This window comes from Cavia porcellus, unplaced genomic scaffold (assembly GCF_034190915.1).
Source record: "Cavia porcellus strain 051 isolate PalLab524CR breed Dunkin Hartley unplaced genomic scaffold, mCavPor4.1 scaffold_4, whole genome shotgun sequence".
NCBI lineage: Eukaryota > Metazoa > Chordata > Mammalia > Rodentia > Caviidae > Cavia > Cavia porcellus.
This window is the reverse complement of record NW_026947487.1, coordinates 83,738,669-83,760,400: the sequence shown is the minus strand read 5'-3', so window position 1 is coordinate 83,760,400 and position 21,732 is coordinate 83,738,669. Positions and strand designations below refer to the sequence as shown.

At 42.8% G+C, this 21,732-nt stretch overlaps 1 protein-coding gene across 4 annotated transcripts in view; it reads right to left on the bottom strand.

Annotated features, from left to right (window-relative positions):
• Positions 1–14,321: 14,321 nt before the first annotated feature.
• The window catches only part of Nup93 (nucleoporin 93), a 104,684-nt gene continuing 97,273 nt past the window's right edge, over positions 14,322–21,732 (bottom strand). For all 4 annotated transcript variants that reach the window (XM_003472081.5, XM_063247353.1, XM_013154818.3 and 1 more), the window contains 6 exons: positions 20,352–20,468; positions 19,558–19,676; positions 18,420–18,537; positions 17,904–17,987; positions 16,568–16,696; positions 14,322–14,600 (listed from right to left, as the gene is read on the bottom strand). In XM_003472081.5, coding sequence (XP_003472129.1) covers positions 14,490–14,600; positions 16,568–16,696; positions 17,904–17,987; positions 18,420–18,537; positions 19,558–19,676; positions 20,352–20,468 — 678 coding nt within the window. In that variant the 3' untranslated portion in view covers positions 14,322–14,489. The remainder of the gene's footprint in view (positions 14,601–16,567; positions 16,697–17,903; positions 17,988–18,419; positions 18,538–19,557; positions 19,677–20,351; positions 20,469–21,732) is intronic.

The window sequence follows — 21,732 nt, the reverse complement described above, 5'->3', positions numbered from 1 at the left end:
GCAAGATACCAGAACTCTGCCGGCTTCTCCTCTGAGGCGTGGCTCCGCTGGTTTCCAGTCAGTGACAAAACTGAACAAACATCTTCTCCGGGCTGCCCTGGGCCAGAGCGGCACCAGGACCTCGACCTGCAAACATGGGAGCTAGGTCTCTGCCCACACAGGGCTCACAGACTTGATTGCAAGGAAGAGGGAAAGAGACACAAAAACCTGTACAGAGCAGAGGAACAGAGTGGCAATGGAGGATCAGGCCCTGGGAAGACCTGGGAAGCCACAGACTGAGCTGCAGCCTTCTGGCAACCAGGATCGAGAAACTGGGATTTCTTATAAGCCTGCATCCCCTGTGGTGTGTCCTGGTGCTTCTACCTGGACAGTGCTATAGCAGAGCACTTGATGTCTGGACATGGAAGTAATTTGGAGCTACTGATACTAAAGCGAAAAAGGGAAAATACACATACATTAAAACATTTTTGTAGTGAAAAAGGACTCCTGGTTCCATTTTGTTCATAAATAGATTGAAAAATAATGTTTAACCATCATTCACTCCAGAAACAACTGGAGATACTATGTAGACACATGTAGCTATTTGGGAGCTATGCAGAATGACAAGGTACAATCACCATCCTTAGGAGGTGAGACCAGCATCAGTCAGAAAAGCATCGATCCCCAGATAAGAGGGATGACTTCATCTGGCTAGGGCAAGGGTGGAATAAAGCATTTGAAACACCAGTTAGAATAAAGCCAACAAGATAACCAACAATTCAGAGGGCAAGAACCCAGTGTTAGCTTAGAACTTCCCAGAAGCCATGCTTGAAACTTCCCGGCAGCCACGGCAAATGGAATCATGATCAGCAGTCACTATCTGATAAAAGAACGATGGTTAATTCTTTCTTCTTTTCCCCTTCTCACAAAGAAAGCAAATCTCAATCAACCCTTTATCCCTCCATTCAAGCATAGCTAAGATTTCCAGTGAAGATGTGGCCTGAGCTTAGCTCTGCTGCATCAACACCATCGAAGAAGTAATTCTAATTTAAAAAAAAAAAATCAGTCCTGTAGTAACAGATGTGAACACTGTTCCCTCACCCTGCTGACTCTGCCAATATGCTCTCCTAAAAGACCAAGCAGTCAAACCTATTGCCTGTCCTATCCCTAATCTCATTTTAAAATACACCTTTAGTGTTTCTCACTGTATGGGAAACTAAATAGGACAAACATGGTCATTCTGCCCAAATTTAAATTCCATAGATGCATTTCTAACCAGAACACTCTTTAAGGGACTCTTCTGTCATAGGAGACTAGGACCTACTCTTGCAGCAGGAACCAGGGGCCCTAGAATCTCAGAGCTGCCTTTAAACTTCTCCACTCTACCCCCGCCATCCTGTGCCCCAAGCAGGCATAGCCCCGGGCACAGGGAGTGGGAAGGACATGAGATGAAAGACCCCTGGCTTGGCTCTACACCACTACTCTATGATCTGTATACTTTGCTTTCATTATCCAACAAATAGAGAAATTCTCCAGTGAATGGTTTGTTTGTTTGTTTTTAAGTGATCAGGAGTGGGGCTTTGTGAGAGAAATATTTTAGAAAACATTAATAGAGATTTGTAAATTTTTTTAAAAATGGGGAAGGGGGAATTTAGCATTTTAGCTAACAGAAAAGTATGGAAAAACCAACTCCAGTCCTACAAACTGACACCTGTTAGGCCAGTTTGTCCAGTTTATGATAATGCTTGCTGGTAAAAGCAGCTATTAAAAAATATTTTTTATTTAAAAAAGTGGGACATAGGGAAGAGTGGGAGTAACAGAAGCTCAGGATCAGAAGCAGAAATACAAAGGGCATTGCCTCTGGTTGTTTGCAGTTTTCAAAACTCAGGCTTCAACAGAAGCTGTGTGTAAAAGCAGGAAGTACACTCAGACATCTAGAAATTTAGAGTCAACAGCTTCCACAACTCTCTGGCTTCCCCTTTACCAGTTACTTGAAACAAGCTGCTCACCTTAACACCCCAAAGCAGAGTTCCTAAGGCCCTTCTGCCAGTGGTCATCCAGCACCCAGAAGGCAATGCAAGATGACTTGTGCTCAGGCTGCATTTGGTAGGATGGGGACAGGGATCTCTGCTTCAGACTGTGTCCACAGGGAGCCTCCTAGCTGGGTGCAAGGAGCACCTGGTTGGGTGCAGGTAAGGAACCCCTGGCAGGAAGACTGAGGGACTGGCTGCATGTGGAGCAGAGAGATGTAATAAATAGAAAGTGCAATCCTGCCTGGTTAGGGAAAAAAGGCACCATTCCTTGGCCTGTTGGGTCAGCTTACCATGTTCCCACCATGGTCAAAGACAGTAGCCACTGTTTACTATCTAGCAGAGCAACAGTGGGGTTCTCACCCCAGCGGGCACACAGCTTGCAGCAGCGCTGTGCAGTGAAGAGGCTGCGAACCGCCCCCAGTCAAGTCCTGCAAATGTGGACACAGGAAGGCTGCAGCAGTAGACACCAGGGAAGAGTGTCTTTGATCAGGGTTGGGGGACTCAATCCAACTTGGCAGATGTTCATTCACTTGTTTCCTGGAAAATGTTCCCCTGAATCCCACATGCATGATGACTCCCTGCACATCATTCTTACTGGTTAATTACCCAGCATCAAAAACTACATGGATGGTTGTCTTTGACCTTGGCAGGGACCCTTGGCAAATGGGCCCTATGTGGCATGCTTCTTCCTAACCAAGTGAAATCATTATCGTATTTAGTACATCTCGAACATTTTACAAACAATTGTGTTGTATGTGTGTTTGGGGTGGGGGGGTTCTACATTTTGAGAGGCTGACAGGTCCACTTCATCAGTCTCTGCTTTCAGTCAGAACAGGGCTTCCTGACACGGGCAGGGCATGAAAATTGCCCAGGGACCTTTTAAAGAACATGGATCAGTGTCTGGTCTTTCTCTAGGACAGAAGCTCAGGGAGACAGTAGCGTGGAAATCAGAAGTTCTATGAGCTCTCAAGGTGATTGTAAGATGTCACTGACATTCAGAACTGCAAAGTTGGAGCCGAAAGCTAAAGGAAAGCAGGTCTGTTGACTACAGCTGTGCACAGTCCAAAGGGATATGGAAGCCAGGGCTCCGCCACTGAGTTATCGCTCTGGGCTGGGAATGCTAATTTAGAGTTTTGTTTCTTAATCTACCATCTTGTAAAAGGCTTTTAATTTCTGTTTAGATGCATGAATACCCAAGCTGGCCACCAGCCCTTTGTGCTAGACCCATTGCCAAGAGCAACAGGCAGCCTTATATTAGTTGGCTTGCCTGGTCATGTACGTGATCCCAAATCAGACACCCCTGACCCATCGCTGTCTCATGAGCTTCCCCCCCACACACACACACACCCTACCCCACATACTCACCTCTTGAACAAGAAGAATATTCTATAGTTAGCTTCTCCCTGAGGGCAGGGTCAAACAAGAGGTCTGCAACCTCTGGCAGCCCCTCAGCTTACCTGAGTCCTGTTGTTTCTCCTGCTTCAAGGTCGTAGGAGAGATTAACAGCTGCACAACATGGCTGGGGCATAAGAAGCAGGACAGCTGCAGCCAAGAGCGTACCTTGGGCTCGCTGTACCCTGGGCTAAGAGGATGGTCACACCACGTAATGCTTTCCCATTTCTCATAGGTCTGAATCCTACTTACTTGTAGCTGGCTCCTGCATCCCCAAGCCTCTAGGAATCCTGATTTTTGTTGTTGCTGGGCTTTTTTATAGTACTAGTGGGAACTGAACCCAGGATCTTCACTACTGAGCTACATTCCTAGCCCTTTAAAAATATTTTTTGGGGCATGAACTCATTAAGTTGCTAAATTGCCCAGTCTGGAACCTGTTCTCCTGCCTGAGTCTCTCAGTATGCTAGTGAGACCCAGAGATAAGGGACAAACTACAAGGGCCTGATTAAACTGAAGGAAAGGTGAGATAAGTTTCAAGGGAAATTGGAGGGCAAAAGACAAAGGACTAATAAAACCTACTGATGGCAAAAAGCAGCAGCAAGCCTGCAGTGTTACACATCCTTTGTCTGCCTTTTTTCAAGTTGGGTGCTCCCTTGGCATCCTTCTTTGCCCCTCTCATCTATTGAAGGCTTTTCTTTGTTCTAATAAGCCACCTCTTGCACCTGTTCTGCCATGTCATTCTTTGTCATCTTCAGGAGAAAAACTCAGATGGAGAGAGCGGGTCACATCTTTGGTACCCAATATGGGGCTCAACTTCTCTACAGAGAGGTAAGTGTGGTAGAACAGACAGATCAATCACACACTCTCTTTCTCTGTCCCCCCCTTTTTTTTGTCCCTAAAAAATAGTGGGTAATCTGTTTGCATTTTTCTCTCTCTGCTAATATGACAGACCCCTCTCTTCTCCAGATACATCTCAGTAGATTTACCAGGGAATGAGTTTGGATCCCAGCTTAACATTCTGAGTCCCCTGGTCCCTGATACCCCTGCCCTAACTTCCACAGAGCCAGTATCTAACAAGCAATCTCCTTGGATTCCCTGAAAAAGGTTAGGGCAAAGGTCATTTTACCACTCCAGTTTGCTGAAAGCCAGCCTCACCTACTCTAGCTCCTCCTCTGTGGGCAGGGAAGCTAGTTTCCCTGCTGCTCACTGCTGGCTAGTTCACTGTTGGCTACTTCTCTAAACAAAAGCTTCTTGGTACCATCATCCCTTTGTCCTAGAAGCTGGGGTAAAGTATATCCTTATGAGGGTTTTCTGTCACTTGGATACCCAAAATTTATTCAGTCAAACCCAGATTATTCAGTCATTCATCATGAGAATCAGGCCCCAGGCACACCCTCCTGGATAACTTGTAGAGGCAGTGTGAGACAAAGTCAACTGCCCCACAGCATGGAGACCCACTCTCTTGCTGTCATGTACAGAGAGAGGTAGAAAAAAAGAGTAACAAGAGGTATAAGGTGGCATTCTTATCTCCTAACCTCTCTTATAAGAGCTTTCTAGTTATTTATCTCCCTGAGGGCTACATCTTATATCGAAAATTTTACTTAGTATCTCTAGTACAGGAGAACAACTAGCAAAAAGCAATTGACCATATCTCTAACACAGGGAAATAGCTGTCAAAGGAGCATTTTACCACAGTAAATCTCAAGTGGGGAAAAGCTGTCAGAGGAACAGTTATACCCTGAGTAGCCTACATTCTGTAAATAGCTATTCAAAAATTAAGATAAATGATCAATTATGATAACATAGATTCTATATAATTTGGGTTAATATGTCAACTTTCAGATATATATTGTTCTCTGAAATTTCTACTTAGATTGGCTTATAGGTAAGTGGACATTCATGATATCAACACCAATGTCCTTTGGTTCATATAGTTTAACAGTGGGCTAATTTAAATGTTGGTAATAACAAAGATGTCTTTAAAGTTGGTGACATGATTCCATCTAGGTTGTTAGCCAATCAAGATAATATCAAAAACTGCTTTTATAAATGCAATGCCTATTATTGTCTGCATGATAACTTATAGTTTCCTTGATAAAAGATAACAACTGTTATGATTTATTTTGCATAGATCATCTAAAATAATTGTTAAAAGGTCTGATGGACAGGACCCCTATCTGTGGATAAAAGAGCAGCTATCTGAGCCAATTTGTTCAGTCTTGTCCAATGATGAGATTTTCTGATTTTCTCCAGTCTTATGGTAACACACCCCAAAAATGTTACTAAATATATTACTAAACATAGTTAAATTGGCTGTAATTAAAGGTTAAGTCTTCTATGTCTAAAATTATTCATGGTTTTCTTAAGATATTAAAATCCTTTTGGTTAAACTTATAAAACTAGATTTTAAAACAATAGTTCTATATTTAGTATAGATAGTTTCTTTTGTTTTCCATGGTTAAACTTTTAGTTACTAAAACTGAGTTTTAAGTTAAACCTAATGTTGGCTTGATGTTTTCAGCAACCCATTTATAATTAAATAAACAATAATTATGTTAGCTTATGATAAATCCTATATATTTAAAACCAAGATATGCTGTGAGTCTGTTTTAAAGTTAAGTTTATAAAGTTAAGACTACATGAGCTTACACATACAAAATAACTACTGGATATTCTCTTTTATACAGTATAATCTAGACTTCAGACATATAAAATGATTGAAATCTGCCATCTAAGTGTGGTCCTGCCATTTGAAAGTTGATCTACATGTAGAGACTTTGGTTAAAACATTTTGCTACTGTACAAATGAGATGCATTTTTTATTACTATTTTTTGGTGCCGGGGATCAAACTCACCACTGCGTGCTTGCAAGACAGGTGCTTATGCCACTGAGCTAAATCTCCAGCCCCCCCCCCCCAAATGCACTTATGTTACACAAAAAGTCTATTTGTGATCAACAGCACTGTTTCCTGAACTTACAAAAACTCTAAAGATGCTCCTTAATTCTTGTCAATAGTTACACCTTGTAAGCCTGTTTTTAAAAATTTAAATTCTGCCTTAAATATAAAAACTAAATGTAGCTATAGCAAATTATTATTAACCTCACAGTATATTTTTATATTTTATTATTAACCTCACAGTATATTAAATGCTTTTGTGTACCCTAAGTGTACAGGGCTTCAAAGATACAATGTGTATCTTCAAAGATACACATCTTATTATACTGGTGACTTCCAGACTAAAGTTGTGTGTGGTGGTAAAACATTCTATAATTGTGTTAGATTTATAGTCACTAAGTGACATCTCTAAACTTTTAAAATCTTTTGTGAGTTGCTTACATTCCACAGGTCCCTAGATATAAAGATATTGAAGATAAAGTTTTGAGTAAAAGTCCAGCTGTTGTGTACAACTCTTTTCCTGCCTTCCTAATCTATTGATAAAGATTAGAGTAGCTATATGTCAAGAACAAGAATGCTTGTTCTAAACTACAGATTCTGTGTGACTGCAAAGATGGCGAGGCAAGTGCTAAGAAGTGAGACAGGCCGCAGCGGACCTTGGTTTGTGGCAGGCTGCATGTGCAGCGTGAGCCCAGCACCAGGGCAGGCAGCTCACACAGCCCGACTTGGAGATTTTCACAAGATCCTGCCTTTTCTCACTTTTTTCTTTCTTTTTTTTACCTCTTTCCAAAAATACACAAGGGAGACCTTAAAAACATACATCTTAAATGATTATGGGTAGCTCAATGACATTTTTAGGTTTTATTTTATAAGCTCAGGGTCAGTTTAATAAACCATATCCAGTTTTTGCCCTCAGGCCAAAAACCAAGAAAGAGGAGCGACAGGAGAAAAAGCTGAGAGGCAGGGGGAGAGGGAGATGAGTGGAGCCACTAAGATTACAAGTGTCTGGCATCACACACAAAAAAAGAAGTTCCAGTAACTCAATCTTTATGTGCCCCTGTCTTTGTGTACCTTCTTATCTCTTTTCCCCTTCTACATTGTGATCCCAGGAAAGCAGAATTCATCCCATGGCTCTTCCCAAGAGCCCTGGTGGGTGTTGAAAGGGTGAGTGAAGCCCTGGGGTCAGCTAGTGGGCAGAGGTCCACTTAGGAACAGGAAGAGGCCCCTTACTGTTGCTCGCTCCAGTAAAATGTAAATTCTTTGAGGCAGGGATCTCATTTCAGTTCACCACTGTCCAGTTTCTAGAACAACACCTGGCGGAGAGGCCTAAACCATTTGCTACTTATCAGTCACATGACAAACAGGAAGCACAAGTTGAACTTGACATGTCAGTGTCCCCTAATAGCAGATTTTTGGCTGTCATTGATCCAATTTTGTATATTGCCAAATGAATAAATCCATCCATAGCTGATGTGGGGGTAATTTATTCTACCTGCACCCACACTTGCTGGGAAGGGTAGATGCTAAGTGGCAGTGGATACACCTTTTGCCTTAGAGATCCCTCTCAATGAGGCAGGAGCAGAGTGACCAAATTAACTTTTACTTACTGAGAGCCCAATGTATAAATATCAACTTGATCATCCCAATAAACTGATAGGATGGAAACTGGTATTTTGCCTTTCACATAAGCAAAAGGAGTCCAGAGTTTCCCCCAGCTGCACCATCACCACAGCGTGATGAAGGGTTTTGCTGACTTCCAGGCCAGATGCCAAGCTGTGGATGTCCCCTTACAGTGCACAGCTTTGAGGACTTGTGGGCAGCTGCCTAGCTAGGGATTGCTCATTTTGCTTAGAGCTCTGTGCTTTGAGGCTCTGATCGTAAGGTTACTTTCCCAGTGCAACTTGTTCTTTCTCTTTCACCCCATCACTGTTGAGCTCTTTACTTTCAGAATTTAGCTTTAAAAGAAGCTCTGAAATCCTTGGGTAGTTTATGCTTCTAATGTTAATGGCGGTCACTGGCCACCAGAGGGCCACAACTCAAACATCGGTTTTTGAGGCTACAAAAATGCCCTTTTGGATGGGATTTCAAATTTCCTAAAACCCCAGTTACATGACCTGACAGACTGATCAGTACAAAAGCTCACCTTAGAGACTCCCTGAGTATGGGGGTGGTCAGCAGGGTAGCAAGCGTGGTGCTATCAGGGAAGGAGGTATTTGGGATAACTGAAATGAAGGCATTTCCAGCCAGTCTCCCAGTGACAGTGTTCTGTGCACCACCATTGCCAGCAGCTCTCCCAGGTTTGGAACATCACTTCCCACTTCTGTGACTGTTTGCTTCCCAGAGCTTGTATTGCCCAAATCTGGCAATTTCCAGGGAACAGCTGAGGGGCCACTGTAGTTGGGGTGACCAATGGCCCTGTGTCTTCTCTTGCCACCTGGGTGACTCAGAAAGAATCCTCAGTCCACTGAAAAGCCTGCAGCGGGAAGTAACCTTGTAAACAGGTCACCCTTAACGCTAGTGGTCCTCACCCCCACATACCTCCAGTGTCCCCTTCATAGCTATAGCTTTTCAGCCCAGCCCAGTCCAGTTCCAGGAGGTACTAAAGAGTGTCCTCGTTAAACTCAAGGATGGGTTTGAGAGTCCAGTCTCCCAGACAACTCATGAGGAAATGGCCTCCCAATGTCTCCAGGGCCACTATGTAGAGAATAGGCTGAAACTCTCTGTAGCTCCTCCAGGGTTCTCATCAGGGCAATAGTCCCCCAGTAGAGAGAAACGAACACCCCATTTCCCATCATTTCCGTATCTCTAAGCAGAAACCCCTACCCCAAATCTTGAGGACGCCCCTTCTGACCAAAAACTGTCTAATTCCTGTCCCAGAGAACATGAGACATCTGCCCTATGGTCAGGCCCAAGTCTCTCTCACCATCCAATCCGTGGCCTCGCCCTCCTGCAAGGCCAACACTGGCTCTCACTCTCCATTAGAATGCTTTCTATTAAGGGTCGCAGAATTTAACTGTTTCCAGTTCCAAAATTCATGCTGCATGCGGGGGTTGCCACTAACATGCTTTTCATTTATTGTCCTACCACACTTCCAGCCAGAATCTGATCTTCCCCAGACCCCACTCAGGGCACTGAATCTGGAGGGTCGGTGGGTAAGATGAGGTGAGGGGAAGTCCTATACTTACAGAGGCTCTGGGACTTCACAGACCCAGGGCCTAGGCAGGCCTTGGGATCTTTCCTTGCACGGAGTGGAGAAGGCCTGGCTCCTTCAGCCCTAGAAGCTGGGAAGAGCACTTCTGCTGGTGTTGAAGAGCCCTAGCCTGTACCTCAGCTAGACACTTCCAGGAAAGAGTTTTCCATTCACTAAAGGACTGAACAAAAACATTTCAAAAATGTACTCACTAGAGACAGGAATGGGGGTGAAGAGAGCATCCTAAACAGTAAATGCAGAAGTTATATATAGAGAGGAACATGCAAAACACATATAATATCCACCCTGTCCCCTCTCCCCAAAACACCACATACAGCTACAATGTCAGGAAAGCAAAGACAAAAGAAAGCAAATAGTCAGCTGAATAAAGCAACGAATTCTATCAGGTTTCTAACACAGGTTACTACTGATCAAGTGAGAAAAGAGCACTTTGCCTCTTTTTTCTCTGCATAAAGTACCTGGTGATTGACATCCCTGAAGGAAAAATACCTAGTAGATGACGGGAGTTGAGGTTAACTGGTGCCCACAATTATCCCATTCAGTCTGTCTGCCTTGCTCTTCAAAACTGCATTCCAGTTTCTGCTCTCTCTCAAGTGACTTCAATCTCACTGTTATTTCCACTGCACCCAGAAGTGACACAGTGACAAATCAGGGTAATCCAATTTAGCTAGAGAGCTCCAAGCAGCCTGAGCCAGGCAAGAAGACTTCTAGGTGGTGTATGCCAGCGAGAAACAAGATGGGAGCCAGGTCACAGCAGGACATGTTTACACTAACTTCTGCAATGCTTACATAAATTCAAAGGCAACTGAGTGTCCTTTATTTACTAACTCTGGCCACCACCAGAGAGCCTAGTGAAGTTGGGTCTGCTATTTTGAAGATGGCTGCTCCCTCTGGGATCACCAACTCTCCACTTCCTACTCAAATAGAAGCCAGTGCCTGAGGCAAACATTTTCACTCTCTTGTCCCCAAGAAAATCCCTAATTAAGGGCAAAGGAAGCTACAGTACAGATCATGCCAGAACAATGTTGGTTTCTGCCAGCACCCACCTACCTCCCCATTCCCACTTTTTTGGTTAAAGATCAAGTCTTTATAATGATGCTCTCATCACCCTTCTCCCCACTGGGACTTGAACCCAAGACCTCATACATGCTAGGTACTGTGCCACTGAACCACCTCTCTAGTCCCTAGCATTTATTATCAATAGTGAAAATCAAATTTCCTGATGCCTAGGTAGCTCTGCAAATTTCCTTTATCTGACCTTGAAAAAATCCCACTCCTCTACATTTCAGACTAAATGCTTGATAACAACCTCTGAACTGAAACAAAGTCTGAATCCAGGCATGAGAAGCTGATCTAGGGGATGGGGGTGGGGAAGAGCTCAAAGCAAAGCATCTGGTCAAATACATGGCACAAGCCACCATGGGATGAATTTCACAAATCAAAGCTGAGAACAAAACTTTTACTTCTTCACCTGTTAACCATTTACGAGTTATTCCCAGTTACATGATCCTGGAAAAAGACCCATTTGAAGCCAGCATCCCTTGTCGTACAGTTACACATAACTCTAGGATGGGACTGACCATGGACATCTCCAGCTACCCAGTATGGCCCAGCACTAGCGTGGCTTTGCTGCTATCTGCTGACACATAAATCCCCATGACTTCTGTTAGCCAGGCACAAGTTACATGCCTAGCAGTGCAAGGACAAGCACAGATCATTTGGCATTTCTTTTCTGAGCATTCTAGTCAGTAGGGGTTTTTTGTTCGTTTGTTTTTTTGCTTTACTCCACTGCCCTTTTCAGGTAGAAACAAGTGGCAGACTCACTGTTTCCTTGCCCCCACTCTGTGAGGAATACTAAAACTATACATTCTACGAAACCGTCAGAAAATGGGCTGTGGGCAGGCAATTTGTTAGAATTATTGTCAGTGGGCATTCAGGACCTTGAAAACAACTTCATATTCCTCCAGGATTCTAGACAGTTCTTGTTTCACGAGTTGCTGGCTTCTCTGATATTGCTGAAATTTAGGCACGAAAATCTTTACCAAAGTAAAACGTGTATTCCCACCAGGGACTTTATAGGTAACACCTCCTTCCTAAAGTGCTGGACACAGTACTCAACTCACTGCCATGGCTCAGTGAGGCTCAGTACAAGTCCACAGAGTTGGGGTTGGCAGCACTTTAGCAGGCCTGGGGCAGGGTGCCAGTCTGGGGTTTTAATCTCTATCACAGCATGCTGCTGGCTCCCCGCACTTCTTGAATGGCATGATGTAAATCTGGCAAGTGATATGAGATACCTAACAAAGCAGACAAATGTTCTAGTGCTAATGGAGAAAAAAGGTTTTGGTCCAGTCTGAAGCAGTTGGGTGCTGGCACATCTGGATGAATTGCTGAATTTAGTATTGTTTGGACTGAGAGCATTTACTCAATCAAATAGAGTAGGTAGGGATGAACAGTCTTTAGTTTTGTTTTAATCAGCAAGGGTTAGACACTAAGTTATTGCCCTTTGCTTAAAGTAACCTAAAATCTATGACTTAACATGATGCATCAAAAGAATAACAGAGGAAGCCAAATCATGGATAAATCACTAATTGCATTGTGAGTTCTTAGAGGGAGAAGCTGCGTCTGCCATCTGGCCCCGGTGTACACAGGCACAAGTCCTGCGCTTCGCTAATATGCCCAGCTCATGAGCATAAGGAACTGTTATAAAAGAGCTTACCAGTTCCATTTCAAGTTTCCCTTCTAAGTTGGACATCAAGTTTATTTTAAAACAAAAACAAGGGGGTCCATGAAGTCAAATCTCTAGGCTTCTGGAGAGGATGCAGATCATGTTAATACCAAGAGTGTCTCAGTGAGTTTAAATAGGAGCCATATGAAGACAGGTGCTAATAACCCTGTCGGTCTCCAAATGCCCTTGATTTTGTTAGATTGGAATCTCATCCCTGGAAGACAAGAGACTCCCAGTGTCATTTGCTCTCAGATTCTCTAGGTAATAGTGAAATCACGGAGCAATGTATTGGGAAAGAATTTCTCTGTACTGGTAAGCTGAGGATTCTGGAAGGTAGTATCTTGTCTGAGGTCTCTAAATTTTTAGCAAAGTCTATAGGTATGGATGCAAGGGAACCTGCTGATGTCGTGGTCTTTGCAAATATGGTTTGTTTCTCTTCAGTTCTGCACAGACCCAACAGACTGTGTGTGGCCACAGAATCAGTATGAAGGACATTGGCTCTGGCAGACCTAGCCTTCTGGTTTAGCACCTAGTTATCTTACTCTTCCCACAAGTCTTCTCTGAGCAAATCAATTGCCACCTAATGACCACTTTACTTTCACTTGCAGATTAGATCTGATTGCTTTCTTCTCTCTTCTGGTTTCATAGGTCAAAAGTACTGATCCTTTCTATACAGATGGCATACAGTTCTACTATTCTAAGTCAGTAGAATTGTATATGCAGGAACAAATCCACAATTACCTCTCACAGGGTAATAAACAAGAGATAAGTCATTAAGCATACACTATTTAAATAACTTGGTCCTACTCTCATTTATGACATTGTTTTATATTGTGAATAAGACCCAATATTAAAAAACAAAACACTGAAAATTCAGAGTTCTTTTAAAAGCACTATAAAAACAAGTAATTTGTTTAAATCAGCACATATAAGCAGGGCATAACTTGCTAAATCAAGTCCCCTGCAGGACTCATCTTCTCAGACTTGCCAATAAAGCACAATTGAAGATGGCACCCCAGCATGACAAAATGGGACCACAGGAGCAGCACAGACACACCCCTGCTGATCTTCAGCTACATTCTTGATGGAAACCGAAATCCAACAGATCAGCAGCAGATGGTCCTATTATCTACAGATTAGCTCCTTCCCAAAAGGAAAATAACACTTACTTTAACAAGTGTTAAAGGAAGAGGTGGGTGACCACACCCTGTAATGAAAGGCTTCTCCTTAGGGCAAGGGCACCTTTGGGAGACCCGTTAGCATCTTAGCATCTGCGTGTCACAACTGGCCCAGCCAGAAACAAACACTTGTCCTCATTTCCTCTCCTATTTATACCTGAACTTTTGGGATTGGTGGTGGGAGATACTGAACCAATGATGGGTGACTACTGTTCAGTGACTGAACACCTACAGCGCAGGTGCCATATGATAGCTGCTTCACGTTCTGTATATCAGACCTCAGAATGTGACCATAAGCTCGCCTAGCCAACATCTTCTTGAGTGGGTAATGGTGTCATCCAAGCAGTGGAACTGCCTACACAGAGGGAAAAGAGGTGCCCAAACCCAATCAGTCAGTTCTCTGAGTGACAGCTGCAGGGGCTAAGGAAGCAAGGGCTGACCCTTCAAGCTCTAGCTGGGGCACCTGCCGCCTTCTTTCTCATGGCCTATGCTTTGCCTCCAGTGGGATTTCAACAGAACAACCAACTAATTAATCCCAAAATCAGAGCAGATGACCTAAGGGATGGTCATGGATCACCTGGACTTCAAGACACAATGGGAGAGAAGGAGCACAGGCAGCACTGCTATCTAATATGCAAATCGGAAATCATCCAAGACTGAGATTTGTTTCATATTCAAATAGAAATGTGAAAATGAACTGCAATCTGCTCTAAGGAATAGTACATCTAAATAAGTGACTCTGAAAGACTTTGTTTCCTTGCTCATTTTGGGTAAATTTTTAATCATTTAAGGTCAATTTATAGACACCTATATAGCCTCTCACTCTGGCTATGATAACATTTCCACCCAATACACAAATTAAAATCTAAACAAAATTTCAAAGAAAAAAAAGAAAAGAAAAGAATGTTGAAAAGAAACACAAATCAAAGAAATTTATTGGTGTTGACAAAAAATACATACTACAAAAAACACAACATAACACAACAGAAACAAAACCAGAAACCCCACCCCAGAGGGCCCATGTGCCTAATATACTGACACTGTGCAGTCCCAGAAGCCCCTAGAGCATGGCACTTAGTTCATGAGGACTTCCATCTGCACCAGCCTCGCATTGGTGTCCCCAGATGTCCGGTAGGGTATCATTCCAGCAAAAGTAATCAGGGCTCGTGCTTGACTTCGGAGTTGCTGAGAGAAAGGGGGAGCAAGAGGAGAAAACTAATTAACTTGCAAGTCAGGGCACAGAACCAAGAACCACATCACACTCTTCTGTTTGCTAATCCATGGTATCAAAGAAAGATCCTGCGCGGCAGATGACAGACTTACCCCTTGCGATCTACTCCTTCAGCATCATGCAGGGTTAGTGAAGCTTGCCCACTGGGGCCCCTCTTCCACAAAACACCAAAGCCAAAGGCCGACGGGCTTATAGGCTAAAGGCTGATAGGTCTGCCAGGGAAGGTGCCGTGCTCTGACACACATGACTACCAGAGGGCAGCCCTGAGCTTCCCAACTGCCTGCCTTTGGAGGCAGCAGTCTTCTGAGCCCTCTTCTCTCCTGGCTGGTTTCTGTGCATCTGCTTTCAAAGGCATCCGAGTTTCTGCACCTTCAATATGCGGCAAAGGCTGCAGACTGTGCAGTCCTACTTCATCCCATTTCGCCCTAGCCTTCCTTTTGTTCGTTCTCTCTTTCTGTCCCTGAAATGAGCTCTTTTCCCACGCCATAACATCTAGCAAACTCCTGGATGGTTTCAGGAGGAAAAAAGCTGGCCATGAAAGTTTAAGCCAACTACAGAAAGACTACTTTCATTCTGTTTTCCAATTACTGAATAAAGCAACTTAGGAGAACAGCTCCAGAAGATTCTTGTAACAACATTTGGGATCTGGGGCTTTGGAATGCCCCACAGAAGCTTATACTGGTAAAGATGAAAACTGTACCTGGGTTAGCCAGGGCAAGTCTGTAACACCTGTAACAAAACCTAAAACACTGTTATCCACACACCTCAAGGTGAAAATTCCCACCATCTTTCACTAACAGAAGTCACAGTGGGACAGCCCACAGAGAGCCCTGGACACAGAGGGCAGGACTGTCAGCTCTATACTACCAAAATCAGGTCTGGCTGTTAGACACTATCCTGCATCTCATGAAACATTAAATGGAAAAGTTAAGGGAAAGGTAATTTTAAAAAACACTATTGATTGTCCAGCCTCGTGGTTTAGATAGGTCAAACTAACATACTCTTTTGTCAAATGAACTGGACAACAGATGCTATGAATCCTGGGATCCTGAACTCTGCTTACCCATGGCCTGCTGGAGGCGCCAGGGGCAGCAGAAAAGGCACGGGCTCAGGTGTCACACAGACCTGGCTTCTTGACATCACCCCTGAACCTACCTACATCTGAGGGACCACAAGGGCAAGCAAGTTAGTAACCATTTCCAGTTTCCTTAGCAGTAAAATGGGTATAAAATGCTGAACTCTTATGGGTCAAAAAAAGAAGAGAAATAACGGTTTGCATCAAATGTGTTGACCAAAAATAAAATATGGTTTTTATGACACTGTTCACTGGTGGAATGAGACTCACAAAATAATCTTATATAGTAAGTCCCTGACTCACAAACATTCAAGTTAGGAATTTTCACAGGTGCAATGTATAAGGCTCACTTTGTTGGACTTAGGTATGAATCTTACAAGCATTCTCCCAAAAGGGAACTCATTCATAGGTTGGGGACTTACTGTACTTCAAAATGAGCAAAAATTCTTGTGGGTTCAATGTCAAATTAACAATCTGTTTGATTTTTTTTTTTTTTTCCTAAAAGGTAATATTTGTAGACCTAGAGAATCTTTTCTTTCTTTTTTCTTTTTTTGGTACTGGGGATCGAACTCACGATCTTGCGCCTGCCAAGCAGGCACTTACACCACTGAGCTAAATCCCTAGCCCTTTTCTTAGCCCTTTTCTTTCTTTTTCTTAAGCTTGAGAAGAGTAGCAATGTTATTAATGCTTGATATCCTTAAGGAGCTCCTGATACAAGATTTACCTAGATATCAGGTTATCAAGGAAAAGAACAGTTTAGGATCATATGATCTCTTAAGAGTACAATGGATTCCAAAGCAGAAAGGTGGTTCTCAGCAATGGTTCTCGTGAATGCTGAGATCTTACAGAGTCGCGGTCCTCCATGACTCGCTGGGGCCTGGATGCTGAAGATGGACTTGTCCCCTTGAGCCTCTTGAACTGTGTGAACAAGATATTCATGGTGGCGAGAAGCACTTGTGAGAGGTTATGCCTGATCTACAAAGGAAAAAACACATGGTATAAGGAAAAAGAATCAAACCCTTGGGGTCAGCAATGTGGAGGGAGGGCGGCCATTCTGACCAGCCATACTATATGCATAGCTGCCAGTTAAGAGCTGCAATCACCAAAAAGCAGCTGGAACTGTAATGTTAAATGTGACAACACCTTGGGCAATGTTACTCAGAAGGCCAGGTGGTCATTTGTCCTGTTCCTCTCGGTAGAGAAAACAAGTCAAAAGCATGCCAACATCTGGCACGTATGCTTGGACTGGCCAGCAGAATGATTACCAAAATGCACTGACTTGAGCACTAGTTCTCTAGTTCCCACTATACTGTCTGAGAACCCTCTGGCTGCCTCCCCTGGACAAGAGTCCTTGGAAGTTCATACAGAGGCAGGCCCTGGTGCATTACTTTAGCCATGGTGTAATGAATAATAAAATCAGGAGAACTCAAGAAATAACAAAGAAACAAATGGCTAAGGGTAGAATCCACTGCAGGGGTAAGATAAGATTGGCAAGAGGTAATTGCCTCCTCATGCACAGAAACTGGCCATACATATTCCTCTAAAACAGAAACATGTTTTCATAAAATGCATTTGCTTAAAAATGAACCATTAAGCACCATAAAATTAACCTGAAATGTTGCCAATGACATCCCAGAACCAGGCAGTATTTGTGTTTGAGAGAAAATCTTTCTGGGCAACCAGGGGAGGTCCAGGCTACAGCTCCCATCAGGGAAAGCAGATTCTCAATGGGTAGGCCCTGGGCATGAACAGGATTTTAAAGCTCTCCTAGCAATTTTAGTGTAGGGTCCAGCTGACCACACCTGGGCTATGGTGTCAACGACCTAAAAATCCTGCAGACACAACAGCTCAGAGAGGGGAAGGATTTCTGTGAATTATGATATATGTTTCTTGCACCCAATGGAAATATAGAAGATCAGATTTAAACATTAAACCCCTTCTAGTACAACATAGAGTCAACTAGATCTCACAGATCAATTAGAAATCTGTTTCTCCCAAAAACATGTTGAGTATACTCACCCAAAAAAACAGCATATCTGAAATTGGACTTGTCCTAGAAAACTCAGCCTGGATGATTACTGTTAACTAAAACCCTTACAGTTACTATACACATGAAAACAAAAAGCTTTCAGTGGAAGTAAAGCAAACAGAATTCTGTAACTTAGGAAGAAAAAAAACTTACTTCATCACTGAAATTTCTAAAGGCAGCCACTCTTTCTTCCACACTTTCCTGACTCAGGGGCACCAGCTTCAAGCGCTCAATTATCTGTTTAAAACAAATCATAACCAGCCCTATGTGACATAGTCATCATTGTCATTTCATCTCCTTAAACATAACTGTCAGCATGAAAACTGTTCAAAAAGAGCTCCTTCACAGGAAACAGTAGTCCCCTTGTATACACAAAGGCTTTGATTCTAACTTGCTAACTTGATTCTTAACCTTGTTTTCTCACACAATTTTAAAATTCAGAGGCTTCAAATTTCTGAGAAACCTTTCTGTTTTCAAATTAAAGGAGAAAGGAATACAAAAAAGAAAACAAAAAGCAAGATGGAAACCTCTTTAAAGTCCCAGGATCATACTTGTCCTACTTCACTTAAGATGTATATTAATGACATTTCCTTTGTTTTAAATGAATTCCATGAGCATTTTCAAGGGCATACATTAATCTGAACTTCAAACATCCCTCTTGAAACTTACATCAAAGGCTCTGTCAATATGACCACTATGATACTCATCAAAGAAGGTGATCAAGTCCAATAGAAGATAGAATGTAGAGTCCAGAAATTTATTTGCACTCACACCCTGAGCCCTGTACCTGAAACACAAAAAGAGGAGGTTGGCACGGAAGCAAGGATGTATTATGAATTTCAAATTATAATTTACAACTGTGGGACAGCATTTTAAACACATTAGAATCTTTTGAACTCTCTGGGTGAGGGGAATCACAGAGTGGAAAACTTAATTTTGAAATGGCCATGCACTGATGGTAGATTTCCTATCAATCCATCTACAAATGTTTTGCATGCAACAGAAGAGCCTCAGTCACCAAATCCTTAGGAAGGGTAACAGGTGCTAAAAGACAAAAGGCCCAGCAGCCAACACTTAGAGATCATTTGCTAAGTGAAAATATACTACTCACCAAAACCCTGGGTTGTATGTTGCTTTTAGTAGTACCAGAGATTGAATCCAAGGTCTCTACACTGAGCTACTTCCCCAGCACTTCTTAAAAATTGTTTTAAACAAGGTCTTCCTTAGTCACTAAGTTGCCCAGGCTGGGCTGGAACTTGCATTCCTCTGCCTTAGCCCCCCACAGTTGCCGTTACTACAGGCATATGCCATGATGCCCAGCTTTTATACAGTTTTTTGTGGTTCAATTTATTTTAAGTATCTAAAAGGCACAAAAAAGGAACATCCTTTGCTTCAGCCTAAGAGTTAAATCAGCCATTGTGATAACTCAGTGAACTCAGTGGAAGGGGAAGGTAGATTCTACAACACTGTACACAAGAACACTCCTCCCCACCCCTAGCTGTGCTAAGTGCCTCTGAGACAGCTAGTGAAAGCATATATAATCCTGCATAGATAAGGATAAGGCCTAGAATTAAGCCTAAGTATAGAATTAAATGTATCTTTTTCTCTGGCAAAACTCTTAAAAGTCTGACAATACCAAGTCAAGCTATGACATATGAACCAGGGAACTCTCATGCACTGGCTGAGTCAGCAGAGCCACTATAAAAGCTATGTGCTATTACCAAACATGCAGGCACAGTGTGGGCACAAGTGGCTTGCACTGTCTCCAGCACCCTGAAAGCCCCACAGAGCCAACTCCGGGCCTTACCGTTCGGCGATGGAGAGTGCCATGTTCTTAAGCCTCTCCTTGTTCGACTGTGGGGCACTGATCTGGGGGACAACAGGACTCAGCAACTTGTTCATTAGCTCCAGCACTTTGTCAGCATTCTGTTCAAGTTTTTAAAATAAGGAAATAATCAATAAAAGGAAAAACTAAAATTAGAAAAACAAAAGAGGAACTTTCTGGGGTGAGGAACAGAGATATTCTGTATGCCAAGGAAGATTCACTGAGGAGGACACTTACGGTCTGCACATTTACTCTATTTCAATCTAAACGTTTTTTTCAATTAAGAAAACATGAATTAAAACCTTCTTTGTGCCTACTCTTCTCTGATAAAAGGAGAGAATGTGATCTTTTTTTAGTTCTAAATCAGTACAGTCATCACATTTCCCTCTGTAGAAATACTCATAACAGTTCTTTCAACAGGCCCCAGCGGTTGACACACACTATGCACCAGCACACTGTTGGCTGCCTGAAGGAAGCACAGAGGCAGTTTCACCATAGCTTCACCATCAAAATGTGACAGATGCTTATTTTGTTGCCAAGTGAGATGACAATTCAGCCCTGCAGGACGTACTTCCAATACGTTGCTCTTGTTTGGCCAGACATATCTGTCAAATGGGAATTTCCTCCTGACTAGACTGTTAATTGCTGAAGTACTAGGAGGAAATGTTTCAGCATGGACAGCACTACAGTAACAGTGATGCTGAAATGTCTGTGCATTTAATGACAAAAGGCCAACAGAGCCATCAAGTGCAAAAGGAGAAAAGGGCAAACTTTACCTTGGCAAGGTCATAAAGCTTCACTGCTTCTTCAAATAGTCCTTTATTTTCCGCCACAGAAGCAACTTTATTGATAATAGGCTTTGTGTCACTAGTAAACTTATCTATGACTCCAGGCTGACAAGGCAAATTATGGAGGGGGAGACAAAGAGACAGAATGTACAAAACTATTACTTTAAATACACAGAAACACCCAGGACCCCAAAAATACGTTTTTAACTGAAAATGCTTGCCCTAAGAAATGCATATATTTCATCAGCTAGACTCTGGCTCTCCTACAGATATGAGGTCCTATTGAAACTTGGGGGGAAAGAACCATGGAAGAGATCAAGGAAATAATACATGAGGAGGCAGTGGAAACACAGAAGAGTTAGCAATAAGACACTTGTGCTTTTCCAATTTCCAGAATGATCCAGGGAGTAGGTGAAATTATCAATGATTTAAAATTTTGATTAGGAACTAGAGAGATAAATCAGAGCTTGGAGAAAATATCTGAAAGGTTATAGATCTGGTTTCTAAGACAGATGGCAAAAGAAACTCAGTGCTGAAAAAAATACACTGCAAGAGGTTATCAGGACATTTAAAAAAAAAAATCACCATCAGCACTCAGTAACAACGGAATGTTCCAGAGAATGTGAGAGCGGTCTCAGGAATTGTAAGAATAAAGATGGACGGTGCAACATCTCTGATTGGGTGTCCTGATCCTCCACCAGCATGGGACTCTTAGAGGGGATCAAGTCCAGATGACCTGTCTCTGCCACTCTAGAAGAGGCACAGGACACCAAGGAAGAGCACGGGCTCTAAGTCAGAAGGACGAGGTTCGGATTCCTGCTGTGTGTCTTGAGAGAAAATAATTAACTTCTCTTATTTCCATTTCCTCACTTGGAAAATACAGATGGTAACAGTTCCCACATGGGTCATTGTGGCAATTAAGTAAGAAACTACACGCAAACAGTCTCACATTGCCTGGCAACTATCATTATCCAATATGCATGGGCTGTCACCATCAGCATTATCAGGCCTCGTTTCTGAGCTGGGCAACAGGAAAACATTTTTACAAATGAGGAACATAAGTCTCCGAGGGACAAAGGACTTACCCTAAGCCACAGGGAGAGTCACAGTCAGTCTGCTCTCTGACAATGGAGCCTCTGCCTCTTTTACTAGGATACTATATGGGCTTATGGAGTCTAAGGCTCCCTGGCGTAGCTGTATTTCTATGTTGGAGTAGAGTGCTAAGCTCTCAGCTAACTGCCTTTTTGAGGGTGGTCAAGTGCACTTTTAGCTCTTCCGCCTAGGGAAGGAGAAGTGCATTAATCAGCTTCTTTTTCTTAACATTTTCTGAGCTAAGAAGAACAGAAATGTAGACTTCTCAACTCAAAAA